This window comes from Melitaea cinxia, chromosome 18 (assembly GCF_905220565.1).
Source record: "Melitaea cinxia chromosome 18, ilMelCinx1.1, whole genome shotgun sequence".
In the NCBI taxonomy this organism is placed as follows: Eukaryota; Metazoa; Arthropoda; class Insecta; order Lepidoptera; family Nymphalidae; genus Melitaea; species Melitaea cinxia.
Genome location: NC_059411.1, coordinates 1380080 through 1402198, shown reverse-complemented (window position 1 = coordinate 1402198; position 22119 = coordinate 1380080). Strand labels below are relative to the sequence as shown.

General features: G+C 36.5%; 1 protein-coding gene across 1 annotated transcript in view; it reads right to left on the bottom strand.

Annotated features, from left to right (window-relative positions):
- Nucleotides 1-22119, bottom strand: part of LOC123662259 (kinesin-like protein Klp98A) — a 59350-nt gene that overhangs the window by 29467 nt on the left and 7764 nt on the right. The window contains exon 4 of the mRNA XM_045597125.1: nt 1782-1890. Coding sequence (XP_045453081.1) covers nt 1782-1890 — 109 coding nt within the window. The remainder of the gene's footprint in view (nt 1-1781; nt 1891-22119) is intronic.

Genomic DNA, 22119 nt, shown 5'->3' with positions numbered 1-22119 from the left:
GCCATTTTGACGTATGACGTGTTCTGGGCGTTTGTGCTTTTTGGATGTTTTTCCGGACCCCCGACACAGGATTAAATTTTACTGCGGGGACGTGGAGTGCGAGGCGTTTATTTATAATTGTGTTTGCAGGCAAACGAAGAAAAACCGATTTCAATTACATCGACGAGTAATACAACGTAGATCGACGAAAAAATAGTCAAGTAAATACGCATTATCAAAGATTACTCTAAAAGTTGTAATCAGATCTCGATGAAATTTAAATGTGACCACATGATAAACATCGGCTTTCGATTAAATTAAAAATTATCAAAATCGGTACACCCAGTAAATTATGCGGATTTTCGAGAGTTTCCCTCGATTTCTCTGGGTACCACACCAGGGATATTTCCTTTCCAACAAAACAAAGAATTATCAAAATCGGTTCATAAACGACGGATATATATACGGTCGAATTGAGTAATCTCTTCCTTTTTTTGAAGTCGGTTAAAAATATACAAACAGAACGATGGAATAAGTCTTCTCTTATACTGTGACCTTACTTACCTGTGAGATGGATATCGGTAGACCTTTAATATTGTTACTTAATCCTAAATTGAAATTAAGTATTCATAATATGTTTACTAAAGATATTAGTATAAAAGCTTAGTATAAAGAGTGTATTAAAAGTATAGTTTGTTTGTTTAATTTACGTAGTATTGAATTTTATTTTCGTTTTTGTATTAGGCCGTTTACATGTAATTATTAAAGTCACAGGCAGTAAAAATATCACGCAATGACGTATAGAACAGGATCAACAACCAAAATATTTAAATGTTGTAAATGCCAACTTAAGGATAGACAAAATCACGCTGAACTACTAGTTGTGTACAGTAGAGGTCGCTAACCGTTAATAGAAAAACATCAACCTCAAGGGTATTTTATTACGATTATAAAATGAAATTATTCCATACACGCAACGTCTAAAATCCCTGGTAATATTTAATAGTTTAAAAAAATACTGGCCTATGATTATGGTGTCCATAATTACGAAAAAAAAAAAATGGAGATGGCTACGTATATCAATTTCATTTTATACTAGCGACTCGCTCCGGCTTCGCACGGTTCATCGTTGTTCCTGTACTATATTACGCATGTATTATACATATAAACCTTCCTCTGAAATCACTCTATTTACTTAAAAAAACCGCATTAAAATCTGTTGCGTAGTTTTAAAGATCTAAGCATACAGACAGCGGGAAGCGACTTTATTTTATACTATGTAATGATTTATTTAAAAGACAATGGACTTTTACCTAAAACACAGCCGTTACAATTGCATACCTTAGGAACATACGATATTGGCAAGCTCACGGCTAATCTTTCAATAGTTTGTCAAAGTTTTTAATGCCTACACTACCATAGGAACAGACGACCGTGTGTACATGTTATTTATTTATTTATTTATTTATTCATTTAATACTTACTATACTCTCCCAAACAGAGCCCATGCGGTCTTTAGCCCCGGTTATTATCGTAAGTGAATCAGACAAACCAACTGTAGACCAACGTGGCAGAGTAAACGCCTACCCATTTGGTATATCGATTAAGCTTTTACCCTACAAAAGGGTATCAATAGAGGCATCAGTCATATAACAGTCGGCTGTTAGTTATAACACAGGCAAACTTGCTTCTTATCTTAGGAACTGACGACCGCATGGGTGTGTGTGTAACTTTTATTTATAACTGAGATAGCTAGGTAGTAAATTTTTATAGGGCATGTTCACGTACCGCAGTACCGCTACCCATCATGGTGAAGGTTTTCCCGCTGCCCGTCTGTCCGTACGCGAACACGCAAGCATTGTACCCCTCGAACGCGCTGTCTATCACGTCCAGACCTAGGTCGGCGAACACCTGGAAACAACAGATAATGTTATAGTACAAGCTACAGTTAAGGGTTGTCAATGAGATATTTACTGGAAGAGATTCCATCATGGGATAAGTAGTGCCTTTGTACCAGCATTGTTTATAAGAGCTATTTCCTTTTGCTATCCTAGTGTACATAAATTGTTAAATAAATAAAATAAATATTTCTCAAAAAAGGGCGAGAGTAGCCTTTCGTTGTGTGATATGAAAGGGAAGATTTTTTTCATATCTTTGAAATAAAAATGTATTTTTTTCTGTAAGCTATTTTTGATCAAATACTTTATGAGCCTAATATCTACGATTTTATTTTTGTGTTACCCACACATTAGGAATTCTAAACATTTTTGAATATCATATCAAAAATTAACCGCTCCAGCGGGGTTCGAACCCGCGTCTCCGACTGACCGTGTCGGCGCTCTAGCTAATTAATCGTTCCATAGCTTGATTAGCTAGAGCGCCGACACGGTCAGTCGGAGACGCGGGTTCGAACCCCGCTGGAGCGGTCAATTTTTGATATGATATTCAAAAATGTTTCTGAGCCTAGCTTTTGTGACGTATTATTTGTTAGGAGGTCTCTGAAAGTGTGACTTAGCATGCCAGAGGGATAGGTACAAAACGGTTAAATTTCGCATGAATATTTTAAGAACGATTTCTTAGTAAATATTGTATTTATAATTATAAGTTTACTCGACTGCTTAAGTAGAGTTGTTTTGAACGTTTTTATGTAAATTTTTTTTTATATCAAAATTTTGTGTTTGCATAATTAATTTATGGTTCTGTAAACCCCCTGAGCGACAGCAATCAGGTAAGTATTTTTTTTTAATGTCACTAGGTCGGCAAACAAGCGTACGGCTCACCTGATGATAAGCGATTACCGTAGCTTATAGACACCTGCAACACCAGAAGCATCGCAAGCGCGTTGCCGACCCAATCCCCAATCCCCCAGGAGCTCTGGTCACCTTACTCACCAACAGGAAGACAATACTGCTTGAAAACAGTATTATATTCGAAGCAACCCGTTACCTGATAGGGGAGGCGCCCCAACCTTACACACAAACACACAGACGATCGCAGCTAAATAACATAGCTCTCAGTTTGTGTTCCCGTGGTGAGTAGGTAGCCAGACCACGTGAGAAGTGTTAGGGGTAGAGGCAGTAATGCGCTAGCAGTACTCCTTGTGTTACTGGCATCCATAAGCCATGGGATCCGCTTACCATCAGACGAACCATATGCTTGTCTGCCACCTTTTAAATAAAAAGATAGAGTTCATGAGAGTTCGTATACAACGTACGTAGCTTCTGTTATTTAGAGCGATCATTCCTACATATATTGAGGCATACTAACTGTAATAACTTAAAATGTACTTTCACTTTTTATTAAACTGAGCTAGTAAACGGTAAATCAAACGAAATCAACGACTTCTTATATAAGTATGCTTCAAAAGCGTTTTTGTATCGTCACGTGCGATACGTGACGCCTTTCGGAAGCTTCGACAACAACGGAATGTATTCGCTTGATGGCGACGATGTGGCTGCAACTTAACAAATTATATATTTCAACAATATTGAATTGAACTATCCATTAAAAACATGAGGCCGCACCTGAACTAAACATTTCAAGTACCCAATATCTTTCGTATATCTCAAAAATATTCAATATACCTTTGTCATAAGAATTGGCAAACATATCAAAACTGTTATACAACAAGATTCATAACTGTATCGTATATTGCATTAATTTCGCTGCCAATGTTACTTGGGATAAGTCCAATATAAATGATGTTCTACCCTCAAAATGAGATGTCCTTTCATAGTCCTTATCGGTGGGGGCTGGATGTGGATCACGGAATAGCGGGATGTTTGACGCGAACTCGGGGAGGTCTACGTCCAGCTGTGGACTGCGATAGGCTGATGAGTGTTTGTGTAATTACGACACGCTTCAGTCTGAAATATCCCACTACTGTGCATAGGCCTCTTTAGCTATGAAGGAGAAGGATCAGAGCTTAATCCACCACGCTGCTCCAATGCGGGTTGGCAGATATATTTCCTACTATGAGTAACGATCTATGGGGACCGACAGCTTAACGTGCTCTCCGAGGCACGGCGGAGAGACCCACAAGGACTGCACAAACACCCAGACCGGGAAAACACCCGTATGGCCAATACAAATGTTTGTCATGTGCGGGGATCGAACCCGCAACCGCCAGCGCAGCAGGTACAAACCACGGCTGTAACCGTTGCGCCAACGCGGCGTCAATTACAACACACAAAGAAAGTAATGTGTAAACATCAACAAAAATATCTTTAATATTCAGAATTGGGCACAGTTCTAATAATAAATACAGATTTCTCCACCGCTTCCTTACATTCTATTCGTGAATGTCATTACGATAACCACATGGCGATTTGTCGTACGCGTGAGGTAACCGCAACCACGTAACAATTGCTCACTCATTGCCTATTGCTTACGCGTGGCTAAATAGATTAGCAACAGGTCCTAATGTTGGCGAAATCATTATTGAAAACCAAAAATGTTTAATTTTCATAAAATTTGAAATAATATTATTATTACATAGCCGTGTCAGTGTAGTGTAGGTCGCGGATACGATTCTCGCTCGCGGTTTTATTTTTATTAGCACAAAATATTGAACCACGTTACGAAGATCATCCACTAACCCGCAATTAGATAATGCGTTAGCCATCGCGGGTTCTATCTGAGCATATAACTTTTATCTCGCTATCAGTCCGTCAGCCAGTCAGCTCAGCCTATTGCAGTCCACTGCTGGACATTGGCCTCCCCAAGTTCGCGCCAAGCATCCCGGTTTTCCGCAATACTCATCCAGCCTACACCGGCAATCTTACGTAGATCGTCGGTCCAACGGGCCGGAGGACGTCCCACACTGCGTTTGCCAAGACGCGGTCTCCACTCCAGAACCCGTCTGCTCCAACGACCATCGGTCCTGCGGCACAGATGGCCAGTCCACTGCCACTGCACTTGCTAATTCTGTGGGCTATGTCGGTTACTTTTGTTCTCTCGCGGATAGTCTCATTTCTAATCCTGTCTTTGAGAGAAACCCCAAGCATAGCTCGTTCCATCTCGCTATCATTCCGTAAAAAAGATATTAACTCCTATATGTATCCCCTATGTATCCTGTGCGTGTATGTATGTCTAAAATTTTAAGTCGACACAAATGTTGCCACAACTAGAAACCGTATTTATTAGTATTATGTAAACACGAGTAAGGAAATTTTACGTAAGTTGATGACAATATTAAGATTAACTAATTTAAAAATATACATGTATAATGAGTTTATTTACAAACTCATCAACGATATGCTGTAAATTGAGACCGGCTTTTGAAGACTAGATTAATTAATAATATGAATTCTACTTTTACACTGATTAATAAATATAACATATTTCAATAACGCTTGATTAATATTCAATACATATAATAAAAATGTAAATTTAATATGTTTGTGTTTTCACTAATATATTACGGTAACTTCATTTGACATTTAGTGTTTAAGTTATGCCAATTTAAAGAAACACGTTGAACGTAGAGAGCGTTGTTATTAAGTGTACAAGTCCTTTGACTCTGGGGTAGGAAAATTTATTTTTTACGTAAAAATACTTGACTTATTGTATGAGAACTAAAGAACTTCGCGTAGTTACTTGCAGAATATCAAAAAATATTACGATTCAACTAGGGATGCTATGGAGCCACGCAATTGACATCCGAAATAAAAAATCTATGCGTAACTGTAACATAAACCGGTAAAGTTTCGGATAATTTTGAATAGGAAATTTTAATCGTACTTTTTGGTTATGTTTACAAATATTTCCGGTCAAATAACCCCAGCCGTGCGTCAATCAACTATGCAACTAAATCATTGTGGGAATCGTCGCTGTTTAAAGAGTATTCAGAATTGTAATAGAAAATAATACAACAAATATAAATCATTAACTCATTATAGTAATTAGTTTGTCATATAGCATGTACTTTTTTTTTAGGCTTCAATAACGTTCCACTTATGTTGAAATGAAAAAGAAAATTTTGGTTATTATGGTTTGATCAATCCGGTCCGGATAGGTCGGATTATCATCAATCTGATTGAAAACGACACCGGACTGCAATCCCTAATGAAGAAGAAGCCAGCAGAAGATTTTAAGAAGATTTTAGCCCTCTACAATATTTTGAAAGTAGCAATCAATTTGCTACGACATATTTTGTATGATGCCGGGACAAAGAGGGATAAATGGACAGAGAGATAAACGGACAAAAGTTTCTAAAAATAATTATTGTGGCTTCTATTACTCTCCCGAGGACTACAATAATTCTTTTTTTTTCCTAATTGTTGCAACAATAGATAATTAAAGAAGAAAAATTTAACTTTTAAATACTTGTCAGGTTGGTTGTGAGTGTTCTTGCGATAGAATAAACATATTTTTTTCAGTAGAATATATATTTTTTTATTACTAACCTTAACACTAATTATGAATTAGAAACAAAATACGTATATCTAATATTCAGACATTTACAATCGTGAACAAATTCGCGGGTAAGGATTGTTTAGTGATATAACAATGATAACAAATATATTTATTATTAAATCGCAATAAAAAAGGTAAAAAATAAAATTATGTTACAAAAATTTTTAAAAATAAAAACGTCTCTATAGAATTCCATTTTTTATGATTCTTCATTTTCATTATCTACGGGTCAGACGTGGTCAAGTGATCTAAAGAGAAGCGACCCTTGTCCAAGCGCCCGACTCTTGACATTTTTTTTCGTTTTTGGATATAACTAAGAATATTGTACATCAAAATAGCCTACATTTAGGGATGGGCATATCGCCGTCAATTAACACTTGCTTCGCGAAGGCTTCTCCTAAAATAAAGTGATAAAGTACAAGGGAGTTGAGCAAACAAACACAATTGACAAGACGATGGCATACTACCTTCTCACCCGAACATAACGTTAGGTTCTTTAACACTTCTAACCGATTTTCTAAAAGCGCGGTAATACTTTTAGGAGAAAAAAACCAATAGATAATTTTCTGTTAATGATAATTAATGTTATTACTAACAATTTTCTTTCTTTTCTCTTTTATTTATTTGTATTAGTTGTAAAGCTTAGTTTGCTTCGTCTTATAACTTTCTATTAAGTATGAGTGTGTTAAGGAAGAGTGACTCCTTCTGGCACGGGAGCTTATTGCACTCAAAAGAAGAAGTCAACCTTTGTGTTATTATTGTAATGTGTTGGTTATTGATGAAATAAACATTTATTATTATTATTATTATTATTAGATAATGCGGTGGGGAACAGCAGTAAATATTCTGTTCAAAATTTGGAGCAACCTGACTGGGGAAGTACCTAGACTTTACAGAAGACAACAGCTAAATAATATTGCTTTCAAGTAGTATTGCGTTCCTGTTCGTGAGTAAAGTGACCAGAGATCTTGGGGCCAGAGGTAAAGTCGGCAACGCGCTTGCAATGCGCCTGGTGTTGCAAGCGTCTACATACTCAAAAAGATTACCATCAGTCGGCCCGTACCCTTATTTATCACATTTATAGTATAGTGTTTGCTCGCAAACCTGACAAGCACCTGCTTTCAAAATAAAAAGAACACACAAATAAATATAGTCGAATTGGGAACATCATCCTTTTGAAGTCAGTTAAAAATTTCCATTGTCAACTATTCAAAAGTCCAAATCCCAATCGCTTTGTCACTCAACGTACATTGTACAATACGTCGAAAAACCTTGTAAAATCGTAACAACAGTGTACATATACAAATGATTCGACGATTACTATGACTCACAACGTATTAAGTCAGACGCCATTATATCTTGCGATCGCTAAACGACTTGTTTATTGCAACGAAAATGATATTTCCCTTACCTGCTCTGCAACATTTTGCACATCTAGAAACTTCTTACATAATTTTCATAGTTATAATGATACTACTATTATCTTTATTTTGTCATATAATTATTTTAACTATTGGTCGCTCAGTGGTCGAAATTCGACCATCATTACATCATTACAGCCTATACAGGCCACTGCTGGGCATAGGCCTCCATAAGTTTACGCCAAAAATAACGTGAACTCATGTGTTTTGCCCATAGTCACCACGCTGGGCAGGCGGGTTGATGACCGCAGGGCTGGCTTTGTGGCACCGAAGACGCTAATTCGACCATAATTAATTTAAATTAAAAGTTTGAACATTATTAAGGTTCTGTTGTTAAAGATTCTTCTATAATAATAAACAAAAGAGAATACATGCGCGTGTGTCTCAAATAAATGGTAGTGTAATGTTTTTTTTTATTGATTTAATGTATTTTTTGCATAATTTAAAACAAATATTAACATTCTGCACTTCTTCTCTATATAAACTATAAGTGTGCGAAATTACACACTCGTCCGTCCGCGCAATTTTCATAAAAAGGGGTACAAAGTTTTTGCTTCACGTATTATTTAGAAGAATATATTATAATCGGTACAGCCTGCTGAGCAGTGGGATATTCCCACTGCTCAGCATTGGCCTCTTTCGCCAAGTAGAAGAAGGATTGGAGCTTAATCCACCACGCTGGTCAACCGCGGTTTGGCGGATATATTCCTTACGATTAGTCACGATCGCTATCAGGTGTAGATGATAACAACCGGGACTGACAGCTTAACGTGCTCTCCGAGGCACGGTGGGGAGCGCGTTAAAATGGTACAATTCGTTTTCTTTTGTCGTACTTCCAACTTTAAGTTATTTAATTTTTCCTTTAATTATAAAGAATTTATAACTTTTTACCTAAGCTAAAGAACGAGAGAACTAAGCTTTAAGAACTTCAAATAAAATTCATGAAAAGGTAATCCCCCTTCTTTACGATATGCCGAAATAATCCTAGCTCTTATAATACCATCTAAGTACCTATTAGCCAAGTTAATGAATGACATAAAATCAAATTAAACTTGGTTTTCACGCCGTGACCATGAACTTGACCATTGCGTTCTAAAACATCTAGAGCCCGAAATAATTTACGAAAAATATAATAATTACCTGTTTTAAAAGTTGCTGATAAGACTATCTGACATATGATTATCATGGTATCCAACAGATAAAAGTTACTGATATACTTTTCTTTTACATCAAAATCAACTTTATCTCACAGATATTCCGATTCGTATTTGAATCTAAATGTTGTAGTTTACTATTTGAGATGAAATTGGCCTGAAAATTATTTTTACATCCTACTGATAAATCCTATCAATAATTATGTTCGTGATACTTAAAAGTGAACGGTAAAACAGGATCCACGTCTCATATTAGTATTATTGTTGCAAACATTATCTAAAACATTTAGTTGCCTACCTTAACAACAGAGGTATGTGTATTGTGATAGACCATCCCTAATCCCTAATTATAATTATATTACGAGTACTCGTATAATATTAATAAATGTGAATGTAAGTTTGTTTGTTACGCTTTCACGCGAAAACTACTTACCCGATTATCATGAAACTTTGTACACATATTCTTGGAGGTATTAGAAGTAACATCTTTTAAACCGACTTCAAAAAAGGAGGAGGTTCCTCAATTCGACGTATATATATATATATATATATATATATATATAAATTTTATGCATGTTCGGGGATAACTTCGTCGTTTATGAACCGATTTTGATAATTCTTTTTTCTTTTTTGGAAAGTAGACATCCCAGGTGTGGTACCATGATAAAGAAACCAGGATCTGATCATGGAATCTCAGAGAAAACGAGGGGAACCCTCGAAAATCAGAGTGACGACTAGTGCGTTTGATAATTTTTTTCGTCAACTTACGTTGTATTACTTGACTACGTAAATGAAGTCAGGTTTTTTTTCGTTTGCGATCAAACACAATTATTACTAAAAAAATTCAATGAGAGCGAAGCCGCGGGTAAAATCTAGTATTATATATGTAATAGTTCGTTCAACATATGTTTAGTCAATTAAATTAAATTTTATATTTTAACCAAATTAATAAAATATACGTAGTAAAAAAAATAAACATCTTATTTTAGTTTCTGTAATAGATTATGTAAATTGGTAAAAGAAAAGATTATAATAGTAATACATTCTAAAAAAGTACATAATATTATAGCATTTATATAATCACATCTTGTGTTGTTTAAGTAGCTATACTCATTGTCATTGTCTGGGGGATTGACGCTGCATGCTCTAACACAGGTTTTCCTAGTATGGCAGCAGAGGCATCCTAAATATAATTACTGTGAAATTGCTTGTAACTAATAACATTTAAGTACAAATGTAAATCTTTTTATTTCGAAAAATAAAGTATTATTATTATTATTATTAGTTCTAAAATTTTCTTTGCTCGCAAACAAAAAAAAAACGGCCACGTGCGAGTCGGACTCGCGCACCGAGGTTTTCGCACACACAAATTATTATTAAAAATTTTATTATTATGATGTAACTAAAAATTTATTCTTTTCGCAATTTTTTCTTTATCTGTACTATAAAACGTTGCTTTGTACCAAATTTCAAGATTCTGAGTTCACGGGAAGTACCCTGTAGGTTTTAATTCTCTTGCGAGTGTCGAAAATTTGCACCATAAGCGGCTGTATCTTTTCTTAGCTTAGCTTGATTTCTTTTCTTAGCTTGATACCTCTACGCGTTAAAGGGGTTCTGTTTTTTTCATTTCGAGGTACGGAATCCTAAAAACCAACTATAATTCACTTAGACAATACAATGGTATACGAAAAAATAATCAAATAAATTCGCATTATAAGGGATAACTCATAAAGTAATTGTCGGATCTCGATCAATATCAAATGGGACAACGTGACACGCTTGAGCTTCCAACACATAAAAAAATACATTATCATTGAGAACCTCCTACTTTGCAGTCGGTTAAAATACATTGAAAGTAAAAAGATACTGCTGTAATATCTAAATAACTACGACTAATCAGCTATTACGTAAAACAAGAACAGATGGCCAGTCTCCGTGCAACATACTTCAAATGCACTAAAACTTAACCTTGACATTCGAAACGCGTATCAAATAACGCCTATCGTCTATTAATATACGCGCTTACTCACCGTTTAAATTGGCCTCGTTGCCTTTTTACAAATATAATAAAATTATAAACGATAACGATCGACTAAATCTAATTTTTACAAATAAATAAAATTGGAGTGTCTGTTTGTCTGTTTGTATGCATATGGATGTATACATACATATACACGGTACACCAAAATGAAATTTTTTACAATTTTTGTCTGTCTGTCTGTCTGATTGTTCCGGCTAATCTCTGAAACGGCTGGACCGATTTTGATGGGGCTTTTACTGGTAGATAGCGGATGTAATAAGGAGTAACTTAGGCTACTTTTATTTTAGATCTCTTTTGTAATTGCGTACTGAACAATATGTTTTTAATTCCACGCTGATGGAGTCGCGGGCATAGCTAGTATATTATATATCTAGACCTTGGCATTTGTCAACTGGATTATCAGCAGAAATTAATTTTATTTATTTATTCACTTTGTTTAATATGTTTATCTTTCTATCAAAGCAGCGGATCTAGAACTAATTGTGTAAACATATTATTTTTTAAAATTTTCTTTTATATAAATGCTGTCCTGACAATAACGTACACAAAAAAAAACGAGTGTCCTTTAGACCACACGACTGAAGTAAAACTTTTGCACAATGGGCCTGCACTGTGTCTTAGGTAAACGAAACGTGATTGGCTATGAGAGAAAGAGAGAATGTCTCTCTTGCTCCGTTCACCTCGCCCGATCACCGACCAGCTTACTTCCCAAGTCAAGCGTACGTAAAGAAGTTTTACTTCAAAAAGAAATTGTCTAATTTATCAAATTTGGTGCAGTTGTTTGGAAGCAATGCACAAACACATTACAGTGTTCCAATTTTAAAATGTCTTTACGAAGATCACCAGGTTAGCTAGTATTAAGAAATCAAACAAATAATCATTAAAGCGCTGCACGTTAGACGGCGCTAAACTTGTTACTTTTACTCTCAGCAGTTGCATCACTTGAGACGCATCGCGGCCACGGACACATGTTCCGTTAACCCTTCACGTTCATTTCCGCCCTTCGTACTGGTCAGAAAAACCGACAATTGACGAAACAATTGACAGAGCGCCGTCCTTAGGAACAATACACACAACTGTTTACCGCGATACGATGAACAGACACAAATCTATTTATAGAGATTAAACGAAGCATATTAAATTCTACAACCGTCGGTATGGCATGGCACAGCAGGTTTTTGAAGTAAAACTTCTCTACGCACGCTTGACTTGGAGAGTAATCTGATGTGTATGTGACTGGTGCATGTGTCACGAAAAGTGTGAACGGGCGAGGCGAACGGAGAAAGAGAGGTGCGAGCACACATTTTCTTTCTCTCTTAGCCAGTTACGTTTCGTATACCTATCTAAGATAGAGTGCAGGCCTATTGTGCAGAAGTTTTACATTAGTCGTGTGGTCTCAAGCACACTCCTTTTTTAGTTTAAAAATCGAGCGTTCAACGAAAAATAAATACACGTGTTATCTCAATAGCCCCCCCCCCCTCCTTGTGATATTTCGTGATGTTTTTCCGATGCCCTCTCCGTCCCCCTTTAGAGCCTCTCGTGATTAACGGATGATCCTTAAGTATACTGTACAAGTACTATGGGAATTTACTTCTTAATCCAGACACGCTATACATAAACAATAGGTGTGACATCATCTGTTAAAGACCCACTCTGCGAGTAATCTCTCACGGAAGTGTAACAAAAAATATACCATAAGCTAAATTATAATAAAAACTAATAAACTTATTTCAACGTTTGGAACCAAATATCGTCCTTGAGTTTAAAGACACCAAGACATACGATTTTTCTTTTTTTTTTAAATACCTATAAACGTGTTTTTATTGACTACGTCACCTACCTACGGGTAGTCCACTGCAGCTTTGGACGGGATCTCTCGCTGCCGAGTGTCGTAAAGGCCATGCTTGACAGCGAGAGATCGTGGCAGGCGGCGATCTCCTTCTGCGAAGAGATAATGACGCAGAAGGAGACCGCGGAGCGGGCCAGAGAGGAAGACGCCTCTGCTGGCCCACTCCGGCGTAGACGTACAGGGGCAAGGAGGAGACGGTATGCCCGCCTCCTCCCTCGTAATAGTGGAGTCGCCGCGGAGTGGGCCGGACGACACGACCCCACACGTCTGAGAGTGGCCTTGTTGTGAGCGAGGCCACCCCACCGGGGTCCGGAAGCTTTGCCTGGGCCTACCGCCGGAGCGAGGTGGCGAATGCTAGCGCGACCCATCTCGCCCCACCCAGGCGGAAGACTGCTCACACGTGATAGTTTTTTAGTCAGTAGGAGTCTGACATAACCCTCTGGCACCCCCCGCGCTGCGTCCAGCGCCAAGCCAAGGTCCATGATGGATTTTCCCCACGTAAAAAAAAGGTAGTGCACTGCAAGAAATATCCTGCTCAAAGTTTGAAGTAACCTTACTGGGAAGTACCTCAAGTACCTCAACTTTGCAGGAGAACACATTTAAATAGCACTGCTCCCAAGTAGTTTTGTGTTCCTGTGGTGAGTAATCGAGCCAGAGCTCCAGAGGAGAGTCAAGGGTGGGTCGGCAAAGCGCTTACGATGCTTCTAGCGGGCACTTGTTTGCCACCTCTGTAATAAAAAATATATGCTCCCCGAGCGAGAGTCATACCCACTACCAGAACAGATTACACCAGCACGTTTTTCGTTCTTTTTGTACTTTCATTCTAAAGTTATAAAATAATTATGTTTGCAGGCAAACGAAGAAAAACCGACTTCAATTATATCTACAAGTAATACAACGTAGGTTGACGAAAAAATAGTCAAGTAAATACGCATTATCAAAGATTATTCCAAAAGTTGTAATCAGATCTCGATGAAATTTAAATGTGACCACATGATAAACATCGGCTTTCGATTAAATTAAAAATCATTAAAATCGGTACACCCAGTAAGAAGTTATGCGGATTTTCGAAAGTTTATCTCGATTTCTCTGGGATCCTACCATCAGATCCTGGTTTCCTTATCATGGTACCAAACTAGGGATATCTCCTTTCCAACAAACATCGGTTCGTAAAAGACGGAGTTATCCCCGAACATACATAAAAAAAATATATATATATATATATACTGTATATATATATATAAATAAATATATATATATATATATATACAGTCGAATTGAGTAACCTCCTCCTTTATTTTGAAATCGGTTAATAACAACGAACAACATTGATATTCGTAACAAAATCAATATCCTATGGACACCGGAAGCCACGCACAGACAACAGTTACTCGCACATTAATATTACAATGATTGGCGATTAGTCGTGACCTCCGGCAAGGTCACTGCGAACACCTACTCTGCTACTACGACTATATATACTTCAAACGTTTTATTGATATTTTAAAATACTGCAAATAAAATATTTTATTGTTCACTTGAGTAATTTTTATGTTCTATATTCTTTATTGAAGTCAAACTTCTTCACCGCACGTTTGACTTGGGGAGTGAGGTGGTGAATGCGTGACGAGAGCGTTATGAAAAGTGTGATCGGGCGAGGCGAAAGGAGCAAGAGAGAGAGGTACGAGCACACATTTTATTTCTCTCTTTCTCTCATAGCCAGTTACGTTTCGTATATCTAAGACACAGTGCAGGCCTATTGTGCAAAATTTTACATCAGTCGTGTGGTCTAAAGCACGCTCGTTTTTTTTAAGCAATCACTCAGAAATATGAGTAGAGTAGAGAGTTTTGTATGAACATAACAACAAAAATGTGGCGTTAATTGTTTTAACTCATATATTTCCTTCAGTAAATAGCACTCGTGTAACAAATTGCAAGACGTAAAAAATGTGGTTTTAAGATTTTTTTAAATTTCAATTTTTTACACTCTGTCATATACGGGGATCGAACCCGCGACCGCTAGCGCTACAAACAATGCTGTGACCGCTATTCCTACGTGTCGTCAATAATATTTATATATCGACGAAGCGGTAAGCAGGTGAAACAGCGTGAATATTGCTGTCTTGCCTGTAGCAAAACCCGTCTGCTATTATCGTAAGCGATCAACTCCTGAACGGCAATATGATTAACTATTACCGTCAATTACCCTCGTTTATAAAGAGCCTGTCTGGTGTGTAGCGTTTTTCTAATCTTGGGTTTAAGGTTTCGGCGTTCAAACATCTATTAATAATTTATAAGTTTCAGCTTTTGTTTTTATTTTTCTATTTTCTCTATAAAATACATTCAATCATAAATTTTTCCTCAGAATAAAAGAACGTAACTGGTTACTTAATATTTTTTTTACACATTACAAGAGTGACAAACGACCTAAGGTCCGTCTGGTGGAAAGTGTATACCTTAGCTTATGGACGCCTGCTAAAAGTCCAAACTGAAACGCAGCTAAGTATACCAGCATTTTCAAAACACCTGGACCCTGAGAAACGTTTATTTTGTATGCTTGATTTACCCACTTCAGCTTATGACAGTCCACTGCTGGACATAGGCCTCCACAAGTTCGCGCCAAAAATGACGTGAACTCGTGTGTGTTGCCCATAGTCACCACGCTGGGCAGGCGGGTTGGTGACCACAGGGCTGGTTTTGTCGCACCGTAGACGCTGCTGCCCGTCTTCGGCCTGTGTATTTCAAAGCCAGCAGTAGGATGGTTATCCCACCATCGGTCGGCTTTTAAGTTCCAAGGTGGTAGTGGAATTGTGTTATCCCTTAGTCGCCTCTTACGACACTATTTTTTTTATTGCTACTATATATCTATTGCGTACTAAATTCAGTATGTTATTAATTTTATTACGGCCTGCAAATAAAAAAAAAATAAAGATTTTTTTATTATATAACTAGCGACCCGCCCCGGCTTCGCACGGTTGCAAAAACTACCAGTATTCCTCTACTATATTACGCATGTATTATACATATAAACCTTCCTTTTCAATCACTCTATCTATTAAAAAAAAAACGCATCAAAATCCGTTGCGTAGTTTTAAAGATTTAAGCATACATAGGGACAGAGAAAGCGACTTTGTTTTATACTATGTAGTGATGACTTGGTCGGCACATAAGCTCACGTACGGCTCACCTGATGGTAAGCGATTACCGTAGCTTATAGACGTCTGTAACACTCAAAGCATCGCAAGTGCGTTGCAGATCCTACTCGCAATTCCCTCCCAGGAGCTCTGGTCACCTTACTCACCAAAGGAACACAACACTGCTTGTAAAAAGTATTATTTAGCTGTGATCTTCTGTAAGGTCGAGGTACTACCCCAGTCGGGCTTCTCCATATTTTGAGCAGGAAATTCCCTGCTGTACCTCAGTTAAAAATATACAGCACAGCATATAATATAAATGCACAGTATCAATATACGTGATAAAGATAACAATATTAGGTTATTTAACGGGCATCGAATTCGTATGTCACTGTTGACCCGCTTTTCTCAAACGAGTGATATATTTTTTAAACTGTCGATTAGATCCTACTTATCAAACACGAGATTACTTCCCTTATCTATACTAATATTATTAAGAAGAAAATATATGAAATTCTTTATTTAGATAAACTCAAAAATTAATACACCTTTAATTTAATTTATTTAGCGACGTGTTATAACTTTTTACTGGATGTAACGATTTTAATGATTCTTTTTATATTCGAAAGCTGATTCTTGTCGTGTGGTAAGATTTTAGTGAGATCTGACGATTCGTTTTTGAGATATAAAATCGTTTTTTGAAACGACTTCCAAAAAAGGTGGAGGTTCTCAATTCGATTGTATTCTTTTATGTACGTCACCTCAGAACTTCTGAGTGGCTGGATCGATTATGATGTTCTTTGTTTTAATCGAAAGGTGGTGCATGGCATGTGGTCCAATTTAATTTTAATTGTGATCTAATAATTACTTATCGAGTTATATCTAATAATGCGTATTCACTTGATTATTTTTTCGTCCACCAACGTTGTATTATACCGCTTAACTTTTCACTGGGTGTACCGATTTTAATGATTTTTATTTTATTTTATTCGAAAGCTGATACTTGTCTTGTAATGTGATTTAAATTTTATTGAGATCTAATCACTACTTTTTGAGTAATCTTTGGTACCACGTATTTACTTTTAATATTAAGATTATTAGAGATTTTAAAACTTCTATCACCAGAAATATGCGTTATCACCAAGTAAAATAGGTTGTATTTTATTGGGAGAAAATGGAACAGAAAAATCGTTTAATCTTTTTTTTTTTATGTCACTAGGTCGACAAACAAGCGTACGGCTCACCTGACGGTAAGCGATTACCGTAGCTTATAGACGCCTGCAACACCAGAAGCATCGCAAGCGCGTTGCCGACCCAATCCCCAATCTCCCCAGGAGCTCTGGTCACCTTACTCACCAACAGGAACACAATATTGCTTGAAAACAGTATTATTTAGCTGTGATCTTCTGTAAGGTCGAGGTACTACCCCAGTCGGGCTGCTCCGTATTTTGAGCAGGAAATTCTTGCTGTGCCCTACCTCAGTTACAATCTACGTGGACGACGCCGCTGACGGATACTATTAATAAGAAAATTCTGAAAAGCATATATCAGTGGATAATGTGTTTATATCAGAACTTAAAACTTGATAAATATTACGACCCCGTCTTATGACAAAAGTGTGTATGGTCCATACAGACGATTTTCTGGGCGTTTGCGAATGTGTTGTATCTTCAAACCTCTCCCCACCCTGACACATGATTCACTTTCTACTGGGGGTGTTGAGTGGGAAGCGTTTTTTTTAGTAGGCAGGTATTTAAAAAAAAATCTCTAGGTTTTGGAAACCACGTAAATCTATCGTTTCCCATAGTAATCTTAAAACATACGATAAAGAAGGTATTCGCAAATTCGTGGCGGAGCGACGTGACGGATTAAACTACTTACTCTTTATATTATATTTTTTACCAATTAAGTATAAAATAATTGTGTTTGATTGCAAACGTGAAAAACGTGAAAAGAAAAACCGTGTTCAATTTACATGGACAATAATCAGTGGGTTGAGAAAATAATCAATTTGATACGCATTATTAGATATAATTAAAAAGTACTCATCAGATTAACATCGAAATGGGACCACGTGACTTGTGACTAGCTTTTGATAAAAAAAGTTCATCAAAAACGATATACCCAATAAAAAGTTATGAGCTAACAGTGTAACGCACATAAAAAAAACAGTCAGCTTGTGAACCTCTTCAATAATATAACAGAGATCACACAATTATGTAATTAAAACACATTTTACAATGTATTAAAGAGTAAATTGAATGGACGTATTGTGTCCACAGGAAGCCCTCTAAATATACATACAAATGTTCCTCACAGTGTATAGAATTATTTCAGAGGATCATCCTGCATTGATGTCTAGACAGGGCTTTCATACGGAATGTATGAGACAAGGCGCCCAAGTGGCTGAAGCCTCACTTGAGACAGCTTAATTTGTGCTGACATATTTTTGGTAATAATAATTAATATTAATAAAAAATATTAATAAAAAATAATAATAAAAAAAAAACGCCTGCTTGGAGAATAACTAATAGAAAATCAACCGAAAAGGCTGGAACAAGATAAAACCTCAATAATTACAAAAAGCCATCGAAATAAATCGAAACAATATCAAACATTATGTACTGTACACTTAAAAATATCAATAGGGTAGTCCTTCGAAACTTGCAACATCGCACATAGCATGCAGAGAAGTATAGTCTTTGACAGACCCTAATAATGTTCAAACTTATAATTTAAATTAAATATGGTCGAATTTCGTCCACTGGGCGATCACTAGTTGAGATAGCTACGTAATATCTCTTTACCCACTATAGTATCTGTCTATCTATGTAGGAGATCAGAGTAAATAATACTGCAATAAGGTTTCTATAAAGATGTATCTTTGCCGAATTTAATAGCTATACAACAGAGATAGAAGAAGAGAACAGCTATATATAAAGACAACTATAATAATGATTCGCATGTTTTATAAATATACTAGCTGACTCGGCAAACGTTGTCTTGCCGCTAAACGCTATTTAAAAATAGGGGTTTGTGGTAGAAGGGTAAAAATTTAGGGTTTTATGTATTTTTCAACGCCAAATCATAATAAAAAAAAAATTAAATAATTTATCTAAAAATTAAAAAAAAAATTAGGGGTAGACTACCCTTAACATTTAGGGGGATGAAAAATAGATGATGTTAGATTCTCAGACCTACCCATATGCACACAAAATTTCATGAGAATCAGTCAAGCCGTTTCGGAGGAGTTTAACTACAAACACCGCGACACGAGAATTTTATATATTAGATAGTTAGGCCTCGTCATATTTAAAAAGATTTTATTTTCAAATAATTAATTTTTTGGCAAAAATATTAAATTGACAATTCACAAAAGGCACAGATAATACAACAATCTACATATCTAAAATTGTGAAAAAAAAGTTGGTTTACGGACGATAGTTTAACGTGACAACGTCATAACAAAACATCTTGGACGCATAGGCCAATCGAGTGGAAGAGAGATAGATGCGGCGCGTACGGAAACAATGAGCGTAACGGGACAACGAGTCATCCTTTTTCGTGCATGCAGCCGGCATTCATCGATTTATTAGACAAAGTTTAGTTTAAAATAAAATTTATATTTTGAATGTGACCTACTCTTCATCCTCGTTTCGAGTCATTGGCACATTGCATCGCGTATTTTTAACATTACTTTTTTCATAGATAGACCTAAGACGACTCTTGCCAAATTCTAAAACGAATATTGTAGATGCTTCCTGTTTTGAAATGTCACTCATTTTATTTTCAAGCTCGTTCGAAACAAAATATTATTTAAAATTATTAATAAATATTTTTATTGTATACTAGTTGTACCCTGCTCGCGATGCTACGCTTTTTATTTTATAAATATGTTAAAATTTTTACGGATGAAATGTACAAAGATGTGCAACATTTTGATGTAACGGCAACGTTTTTGTCGAACAAGAGAGCCACCAGTTTTTTTTTATTTTATTTTATTTTATTTTATTTTATTTTATTTTATTTGGAACACCAACAGCACATAAGACATTAAATGAGTACAAATTGTACATTTCGACTAAGCCATTTACAGGTATTCGCATATGGTTATTTAAATGATGAGACCATCAAACAATGACAATAAAGCTACAAACAAAACAAAAACAAAAATCCCTGAAGATGAGGAATGAATGTATTTAAGAATTTGTTGCACCCTCGACGCGGGGGCAAAAGAACTCCAAAGCAAATAATCTACTCACGTTCTGAGGCTTAGTACAGAATAATTCTAATTCGTCACAATTCATTGACAGTTTGTTAAAAAGTTCACTAGCTCGAATAATGAATGAATTGCGGCGGTAATTAGTACTAACTTTAGGAATTGCTAGCGGTTGAATACGTCTAGTTGGTAATCTGCGAGGAACCCAGATGCTAACTTTTTCCAGCAAAGCAGGGCAATCAATGGTGCCATTGACAATTTTTAAGAGATACGTAATATCAAAAAGTTGCCGTCTCTTTTCCAAGGGTAAGAAGTGGTATCTGTTGCATCTCGCCTCATAACCGCGATCCGATTGCTCGCACTTGTATTGTAGATACCTCAAGAACCTCCTCTGCACCGACTCAATACGGGAAATATACACGTTATATTGTGGACTGCAGACCATAGAAGCATACTCAAGGATACTGCGCACGTACGCACAATAAAGTACTTTAATCGATTTAATAGATTTAAATTCATGTGTAGACCTTATAATGAAACCAAGAGCCTTGGAGGCCTTTTTTACTGTGTAATCAATGTGCCTATCAAATAAGAGTTTAGAATCTTGAATGAGCCCCAAGTCTTTCATAGATGTAACTTTGTTAAGCGACTTATTGTTGATTTTATACAGATAATTTATAGTGTTATATTTTCGAGAAAAAGTCATAGCAAAACACTTGGAAACATTCAAATCAAGCTTGTTTTGAGTACAATACTGCACAAAATTGTTAAGATCAGACTGGAGGCGATCACAGTCACCAGAACTGTTAGTGGCCATAAAAATCTTAGTGTCGTCTGCATATAATAAAACTTTGGCAGATTTGAAACATAAAGCGATGTCGTTAATAAATATGACGAAAAGCAAAGGCCCTAACAAAGAGCCTTGAGGCACGCCAGAAGGAATCGATAGCCACGAAGACGTAAAACCATTTATTGCAACCGCCTGGGGTCTATTACTGATATAAGAAGTAAACCATCTAAATAAATTGCCATGTATACCGGCTTTATACAGTTTCTCGAGGAGCAACAGGTGATCTATACGGTCAAAAGCTTTACTGAAATCAGTAAAAATGCAATCGACCTGTAGCCCTGCGTCCATTTTTGAAGAGGTGTATTCATTAAAAACTAAAAGGTTGGACACCGTCGATCTCTGTCTTAAGAAACCGTGTTGTTCTGGAGTAAAAGAAGACTGCAGTGCAGCATAGACCTGACGGTAAACAACCTTCTCGAATATTTTGGCAAAGACACATAACTTAGATATAGGCCTATAATTTTCCACATTAGAACGGTCACCACTTTTATGTACGGGCGTGACGAATGCAGATTTCCAGGTCTTTGGCACTATACTTTGCCAAAGAAGTTTCACTTCTGACATGTGTACTTTGTACGCACGCACTTTTTTTTGTCGAACCAAACCTTTGTGGGCTCATGCATAGCACTTTGCTGAAGATCATGACATGATCGAATATATATAATATATAATATATAATATAATAATATATATAGAAGTAATGACCTTCCTTACGTTTCCACGGTAAAACCTATACGGTTGGTTCACATCTTTCTGTCTTCCTAGAATGTTAGACCTTCTTTTTGGTCAGTATTTGCTCTCCTTAAGTTTCCAAGGTCAAAGTCTACAAGTATGACACTGGTATAGCTCTTTCTCATTCTAGAGTATTCTTTCTTGAGCACGTAAAGCTATCGATCTCACAATTAGTTACTATCAATTAATTTTCGTTTCATTGACCAATTCAAACGTTGAATGATTTCATCTTGATCTGTTAGAACTTTCACAATTTCATCACGTTTGTCCTTCCATCTGTCACATTTCAATTTTTAAATAATGAAATAGTTTCCATAAAATTT